This window comes from Juglans microcarpa x Juglans regia, chromosome 6S (genome assembly GCF_004785595.1).
Source record: "Juglans microcarpa x Juglans regia isolate MS1-56 chromosome 6S, Jm3101_v1.0, whole genome shotgun sequence".
NCBI classification, from domain to species: Eukaryota; Viridiplantae; Streptophyta; class Magnoliopsida; order Fagales; family Juglandaceae; genus Juglans; species Juglans microcarpa x Juglans regia.
The window spans coordinates 19,571,314-19,580,063 of record NC_054605.1 but is presented as its reverse complement, the minus strand read 5'-3'; the positions used below and the strand labels follow the sequence as shown (position 1 = coordinate 19,580,063).

The following is an 8,750-nucleotide window of genomic DNA, read 5'->3' as shown; positions in this document are numbered from 1 at the left end:
ACCTTTAGGACTGTTTCTAACAACTCTATTCAATGACCTAAATAAACAACTCTGTATAACCTTCATTAGGGTTGACAAGACTGCAAAAACCATTGCTCAATCAACAACTTGAAGTTGATAATTCAGCAGTAAGTGTTTCACTTTCCAGAATGCTGGGAATGATAACATACTTCCAATTATCATCGCTGTTTAACACAAAGATACTTCTAATGTCAAAGCACTCGATTCAATTCCATCTCTAGGCAATTAAGTTTAATAGTTATTGTGAATATAACAAATAAACGAGCGACTATAAAACTTTCAGTCTCTCTTTTTTGTTTTTTTTCATTGTCTAGTATCTCAAAGACCAAAAATTGAGTCGAACTAGCAGAAATTGCAATCAAATTTGGAACCAAAAGGCAACCAATTGCCCAGATTTTTATCTCAATTCCCAACTGACAACGACCATGACCTACACCACAAAGCCCTACCCACCAATCATGGGAAAAAGAAAACCTGGCTGTCGTAAACCGGGAAACTAATCATCCTCGTCCCTCTTCTTCGGCTTGCGATAAGTCTCTTCGATGTGCCTCGCTATGAGAAGCCCAGTTCCGGCGAGCTTCTTGATATTCGGAACGGCGTAGTTCTGGGCCACGTAAATTCCGACCACAGTGCCCATCATGAACGAAAAGGTGCTCTTGATCAAACCCATTACTTCTCCTTCTAAAACGAAAAGGAAAGGATCCGAAGGTGGGTCAACGGAAGTCGGAATGGGGGTAGGGTTTCGGGGAGAGAGAGAGAGAGACACTTTACGGTGCCGATGTGAGGTTGGAATGGCTTTGTGCTTTCTTTCTCGTCCTCAGTCGTCACGCCTCCTCCTGAGAGTCAACCTCTTTCCCAAGCAAGCGGCCAAGCACCGTACAGCCCAAAGGGCCTCTCCAGATAAAGCCCAGCCCATCGGTTGATCTACTCTCTGCTGGGTCTGGCCTACCGACAAGCCACTATTCACAGCCATAAGACAGCCATAAGTTTATAGGTTTATTTAATTTTAGAACTCAACTAATTCTATCTATAATGTGATCGACTTAACTTATCTTACAACGTCGTTTAATAACCTCACAAAATATACATATATAAAGATTGGCCTAGGAGGTCAAAACAATCCAAAATCTAACTCTAATGAGTTTAAATTTTTTTATATTTATAAATCTTAATTTATTATTTAAAATATATTATAATTTTGGTCTAAAAAAATATTTTTAGACTAAAAAATTTTTTTTTTTAACATAATGGCGGGGGGCCGGGTGGATGGGGGTTTTTCCCCCGCCCCCCGGCACCGGGCGGGGGGGAAATCCCCAACCCCGCATGGTGCGGGGCGGGGTGCGGGGAAGGGCACCCCCCGCCCCACACCATGCGGGTAGCAGGCCTAATAAATATAGACAATGACTCCTTCAAAAAAGTTATAATCTCCGTATGCTCTCTAAAAATTTTTAAAATTTCAATATATCTAGATATGGCTCTCTCCAATTTTATCCTATAGTCCCAAAATTTTATATAACTTCTATATATTATCCATTTTCAAAGATGTGGCCCCACTAAGATTAATTTAAAATAAGTTTGGGAGAAATAATAAATTTATTAATATGAATCTCAAAATTTATTGTTATACAATATTAGACTTCTTAATATGGAATTCAAAATGAAAATACAAGAAAAATCATTATAAAAAATAGTTGAGAGGTTTTATCCTCTAGACTAGCAAGAAAAAATTTATTTAAAGTCTCAATTATATTATTATATGTTTAATGTGAAACGAAAATATCTAGATTTTACATGAAAATTAATAAACTAGATTACACACTAGATTGTAAGATTGCATTCTAAAAGATCATTAAATAGAATTTGTGAAAAAAATAAATTCTAAATATTTTATTACAAGAATAATAATGGATGAATATTATTCCATTAAATAATATCATCATAAATTTGAAACGTATATTAAATCGTGTTTTTAGGATTTTATTTTTACCCGTATATAGCAAATTATCGAGATCTAATTTTATGTAGTTATGTTTTCTGATTTTTTTTTTATTTTTTTTATTTTACATAAATGTTAGGACTGTTCATCTAAGTTCCGGCTCAAGAATCCTGGCATATCCAAACCGGAACCCGGGTTTCAAACCGGAATTGGGTTAGCCGGAGTCAAACCCAGGCCTGAACCCAGATGAATCCAGGTTTTAATTCGGAATCCAGATTTACAATCTGGTATCCTTTTTTTTTTTTTTGCCTCCTTCTTCTTCTTCTTCCTTCTTCTGTTTGAATGTTTTGATCTTATGCTACGGAAGGCAACAAGTTTCTGCTTTTTTTTTTTTTTTTTCTCTGTGTGAATTTGGTTTCCTGGAAATGCTAGTATATATAGTTCTTAAAGGAGCCCATTGGGTGGTAGTTTTACGTTTTCGTAATGAATGAAAAGCCAATCCTAAATTGTTCGATGTGACTGATTTAGAGAAACCAATGCTGTGATGAGTTGGCCCCTGCTTTCATCAAATTGTTCGAGATTCTTCAGCGTTTTAAAACGGAGGCTTTCACAGAAATAGTAACTATGCTATACTAATCCATGTGCTCTGGTTTGGTTATGTGGGTGAAACTCCTGAGGTGAGGGGCATAATATCTGGAAGCCAAGGGAGAACAAGTGAAACGAGACAAATTATAATATCCATGTACTATTCTTGTTGCCTTCCATAGCATAAGATCAAAAAATAAAAAAAAAACCGGGTACCTGATTTATCCGGATTTTGCAATCTGGGTTTTGGATTGGGCGGGAAAAAAATCAGGCCCGGATGAACAATCCTATAAATGTGTCATGCGATAGAAAAGTTGGCCCCCTAAATAAATTGCTTGTTATGCCACTGCATGCTTGCAATAACTAAGCATGATGTTTTATTCACATGCAGGTCGTTTGATAATTTTCATCATAAGCTTAAAAATTCAGACGTCAAGAATTACTATCACATGATGACTATCTGCATGTATATACAAACTATCATAGCCTGTTTGGTTGGCCCAAATAATAGCATGCTTTTCATAGAAGAAAAAGGAGACCTATACAAGTATATATGCTTTAAAATGTCAAAACTTTCAATATTCTATTCATTTGTACAAGGTCCAGTACCTTATCAGTGTCTATTTACAAGGCAAATCATGTTCTTAATAACTATTTATAACTAGTATGGTCTTAATTTTTTCTATGCAATTTAATTGGGGTTTGGACTTGATGAAGATATATTATCATAGGAAAATGCTACTTGCCCCGTTCTAACGTCCCGTTATTTCATCCCGCTCGACGTGGCTGACTTCTTTATTCATTTTATTTTAAAACAAACAAAGCAATGGTACAGATAAAGTCCCTTTCTCCCGCGCGCATATGCCCATGCTCTCTCTCCTTCTCCCCCATCGACCCCGCGAGCCATATCTCAACCAAAATGTTGTAATTTTTTTTTTCCTCTAGCCCCCATCGATCATCATGCGCATATCTCAAGCGTTTTTTTTTTTCTTTTTTCCTCTCCAGCCCCAAACTTCGCCCTCCTAGACCCATGGAGTTCGCCGTTTCCGTCTCAATAATTTCATTCCATTTCACAGGAATTTCAGTTCTCACAAGCATTTTCTCAAATATGTCAACTGCAATCCGTTTTTTCACAAATGTCTCCATCATTTCATTTCCATTCCCTTTCTTAGTAAGCAAGGATCATAGCTCAGAAAGAAAAAAAAATTCCAGACAAAAAAAAAAAAAAAAAAATACAACATTTCGGCCTCCCTAGTGCATCCGACGGAAACTGAGATGAACAAACATACAAAAATTACCTTGGAGATTTAGGCCTCCCTCGTGCATCCGACGGAAAAATAAACTGAGATGAAAAAAAAAATTATTGAGATGGAAACGGCGAACTCGATGGGTCTAGGAGGGCGAAGTCTGGGACTGGAGAGGAAAAAAGAAAGGAAAAAAAAAAACGCTTGAAACAGAGATGAGGTCGGAGATGGAGGGGAGAGAAGATGAGGTTGGAGATGATCGAGCTTGGTTGATGATCAATGGGGGCTCGCGAGGTCGATGGGCGAGAAGGAGAGCAGGGGCATATGCGTGCAGGAGAAAAGAAAATTATCCAATACCGTTGTTTTGTGTGTTTTAAAATGAATAAAGTATCAGTCACGTCGAGCAGGATATCACAACGGGACGTTAGAGCGGGGCCAGTAGCATTACCCATTATCATATATATACATATATATATATATATATGTAGAGAGGGCGAAAAACAGGTCGGGTTTGAATTTTGTTTCTATAAAAGAAAACAACACAACACCATGACAAAGACCGGTTGCGGATGCTTTCAAGTTTCATGGTTGACCGCGGTGGATGGATGAGATCTCATGACTATATTCATTCACAGGCAACAAAATAAAAATAGGTGATGAAAAGAAAGAAGAAAGGGTTGGATTCGGAAGCAGTACTTGTCCAAATCAGCGTAATGTGGAGCCCAGAGCTCGGTCACTGAGTTGAATGGTCCAAAGGAAAAGGAGATTGGCCGGGACAAGTTGGGACCTAAATGGCTGGGCAAAAGATCATAACCAATTAAGACCGGGACATGCATGCAATGATGTTGAGCCCTACATTTTATTGGCTTTTTTTTTTTACACGGCTGCGTTTGTTACAAGAGTAAGCTGAATTCTGTTGAGTTTAATCTAATTTTAAAATGAATTTAAAATCTAAACATCCAATTCTTAAATTATTAAACTTATCTCAATTTAAAACTTCATTACATGTAAGACTTATAATTTTTTTCAACTTAACACATCTTTATACGTGGTATTTACAATATTTTTTAACTTTCTATAAAAAGTATTAAATTTATCTTAATATCAAGATACAATTTAAACTCAGTTTAGATAAATTTCACATAACTTTCTACATTACTTAATTCATTATTATTTATAAAGAATTAAAATCAATTGAACTCAACTTAACTTCTAAACGCAGCATCTAAAATCAAGGAACGCGTTTTGCTTACGCTCACTTGTCAAGATGGCAAAGTTTTTTATTTCTAGGAAAAAAACTTAGAAATGAAGGAAAAGATAAGAGGAAAACAGTGATGGAAACTTGAAAGATTGCGTTAGAGAGAGATGTAACAGTAAAGCATCTATAAAAGACACAAGCAAAAGGTGCAGTGATGGCACCATACATTTTCCTAAGTTGTTTGATTAGATATTTTGCGAACCTTACGTCCCATCCAATCACTAATATTGCTTGGAACGACATGTCTCAAATTTTAGTTGAAAATAAGACATGGAAATGGTTGAAGATATATATTGCCTCCATGCTCTAAAGAAACTGGGGAAGGTTAGAACTAATTAGAATTGATAAATTATAAATTGAATGTGTCTGTCTATATCTTTTTATATTTAAAAGAGCCTATCATCTTATGAACAGTGAGATGAACAGTAATAAACAATAATTTATTTTACGTTTTCTTCCTCCCCTCACGTCCCTCTCTACCTCACAGCAAAATCATCATTTCCCCTTCGTCCCTCTCTGCAAATTCACCACAAAATAACCATACAAATCATAAAATTATCAAACAAATTTCCATACAAATCACAATTCACCACAAAATCGTGTGAATGCCAGTGTGCAACGTAATACCACAATCCGCGTCCCTCTCTACATCATCACAGCAAAATCACAATAAAATCACCACACAACTCACCAAATCAATACACAGATTTTCACACAAATCACAAATCAAGGTCATCGGCTGGAGCTTGGGAAGGAGGGAGAGTCCGTGAGAGAGTGAGAGAGAGTGGGCATGCATGAGGGGTAGATCGGGGCCATGGGTGGTTAGGGTAGGTCGATGGTGGCCAGATGAGGCTCATGACGGTGGCTGGACATCGTGGGTGGCGGCGCACGGCGGTGGAAGTGGGAGAACCCGTGCGTGAGGGAGGTGGACTTTGTGGGGGCAAACGACAGGGAGATGGAGGCCGAACTCGCTGGAGGGGGATGGTCGGTGGGAAAGGAGGCTACCGTGGAGGTGGTGGCGCAGGAGGATGGCGCACAGCGGCGCAGCAATATCAAACCCATTCCGGCAGTGCACAGCCGAGAGAGAGGAAGAGAGAGCGTGAGAGAGGGAGACCGGTGTGGGGGAACTCGCCGGAGTGACGTGGTGTTGGTGGAAGGGGCGGTGAGGCTCACCGGCGCATGGCGGCGCCGGGCTGGGCAGAGGAAGATTCGGCTTGGAGAGGGGCAGCGTACCGCGTACGCGTGAGCTGAGGGAAGAGAGATAGAGAGATAGAGAGGAGGGAAAAGTGAAGGAGAAGGAAGAGGGACAGGGTATTTACTCAGTCTTTCGTCTTGGGTTTTCAAAATGATCTAACGGTGAAAGATTAAAATACTGATTTGAAAATACGTAAACATTAACTTAATTAAAAATATTAAAATAAATTAAATAAATGATGAAATTTTATTAAATGTTGTTAAGAAATTAATTTCAACTCTTCATTTTAAGTCTTTAGATTTGATCTAACAATAAAAATTTAAATATTGATTTAAACTAATTTAAAAATTAAATAATTAATATATAAATAGCATATCATACGTAAACTATCAAATTTAATTTATAAAATACTAATTTTTCATCATTAAATAAATGATGAAATTTTATTAAATATTTTTAAGAAATTCAAACCATATAAATAATTAGAGTTTGAACATAATTTAAGTATGATAATATCCTTAATTAACTAAATAAATAGCATATCATGCATAAACTATCAAATTTAATTTATAAAATACTAATCTTCCATCATTAAATAAATAATGAAATTTTGCTAAATATTTTTAAGAAATTAAAACTATATAAATAATTAGAGTTTTAACATAATTTAAATACGATAATATTCTTAATTAACTAAATTAGGCAAACGTGCGTGGGAAGGAGAGAGAGGGAGATCGGTGTGGAGGGACTCGCCGGAGTGAGGTGGTGCCGGTGGAAGGGGCGGTGAGAACAATATAGAAATAAAAGACTGTATTTTTTTAGTGCTCCCTAGGTCATTGAGTAGTATGTTTGAATTTTACAATTCATATATTTTGTTAAAAAAACTATTACTAGAATATCTAAAATCTTTTAATTTTCATATTACTCATATTACTGTAACATTTATTTTTGCAATTTCCGTAGGAGTTTTTGTGGCTTTACATATAGACTGCTATTTTGGAGGAATTGACTCAGAATTTTACGGTTGGGTTCTTTTTCGTTTCATAACTATAATGTGTTTTTCTCTATTGATACATATTCTTTTACACTCCAATAAAATTGATTCAGAATTTTATATTCTGTGACCAACACCATGCTTTGGTTTTGCTAATTTTAAATTTCATTTTACCACTTTTCATTTTTTTTTTCTTCGGTTGGATTGTTTTGATTTATGCAGTGAAGTACTGTCATCATCACATAAATTCTCTGCATCTCTTTTCACTTGTTAGGTATAGAAATTGAGTTCATAAAATATTCTCCAGATACCACTTATTTTGCTTATGATTACATTTTTTTTTTTTTAACATAAAGCATGTTTATATTTTACAAAACAACTTGTTTTTCGTTCAACCGGTAATGTGCGAGACTGCTAGTATGTATGTATATATATATATATACATAATAATCAAGTCATATCAATTTATAAGATTATTTTTATATAATCTCTTTACGTAATCTCTTTGTAACAAATTAATGTAACTTGATCTTACTTTTTATATCCCTTATATTTAAAAGTGGTTATAAACAGATAAATAGGAATGAACAGTAACTTTGTTTCTTCCATCTGTGCCATTTGTGTTGGGTCTTATTACGGTTTTGTTATTGTTTTTGTAATTCACTTTCCGCGTGTTCCGCGTAACACCATCTCTGCATCTTCTTCTTCTTTTGGTCTTCTCTTCACTTGGTGGTGCAGGAGACAGAGGCAGTAGCTAGGGCTGTGCAACGTGCCCGATGGGCCGATCACCCGTCCGACCCCGATTGAGGCCCGACAACAGTCGGGTTAATCGGATCCAGAGCAACTAATGAGTTTGATATATCCTCTTATCAGTCGAAACCAATCACCGATAATCATTTTTGAACCAACCTCTTCTTCTCAAAGCCTCAAACCCTAGCCACCTCGCCGTTCTTCATTTTCATTTGTCATCATCGTCCCTTACACTATCTCTTTCTCTCTTCCTTTACGAAGAGCTCGATCGGTTGAGAAAAGAGCAAGATTTGGGATGTGCGAGGACTACAACTTCCCTATCGGCATCCTCCCTAAAGGCATGCGAGGCTATAATCTTGATCCCTCCACGGGAAGATTTTCTGCCTTCTTGGGCGGTAGTTGCAGTTTCTCGCTCGAAGGGTCGTAACAGTTGAAGTACAAATCCACTATCAGAGGTTATATTTCGCAAGGCAAGTTCTCGAGCTTGGAGGGCGTTAGTGTGAAGCTCTTCTTCTTCTGGGTTGACATTGTTGAGGTACAAAGGAAAGGGGATAGTCTCGGATTCTCGGTCGGGAAAGCTGGTCCGGATTTTCCTATTGATAACTTTGAGGAGTGCCCTCAGTGTGGTTGCGGATTGAATTGCAATGATGGCCAACTAAAGAAGGTCAGATCAATCCCAATTGTTTCTTCGATCGATTGAGAAAAGAGCGATCTGGGAATATCTTTGCAAGTATCTCGAGTTTTATAAAATTCTCATTTTGGGTGTC

The 8,750-nt window shown here is 37.1% G+C and overlaps 1 protein-coding gene across 1 annotated transcript; it reads right to left on the bottom strand.

Moving 5' to 3' along the window:
- Nucleotides 1–210: 210 nt before the first annotated feature.
- Nucleotides 211–853, bottom strand: LOC121236729. The gene has a single exon (XM_041133159.1). It carries the CDS (start codon nucleotides 689–691, stop codon nucleotides 518–520), a length of 174 nt encoding a protein of 57 aa, XP_040989093.1. The 5' UTR covers nucleotides 692–853; the 3' UTR covers nucleotides 211–517.
- Nucleotides 854–8,750: the final 7,897 nt, after the last annotated feature.

Bases quoted from the DNA above. Each gene is read 5' to 3' on its own strand.
- LOC121236729 (XM_041133159.1), bottom strand. From the start codon at position 691: ATGGGTTTGATCAAGAGCACCTTTTCGTTCATGATGGGCACTGTGGTC.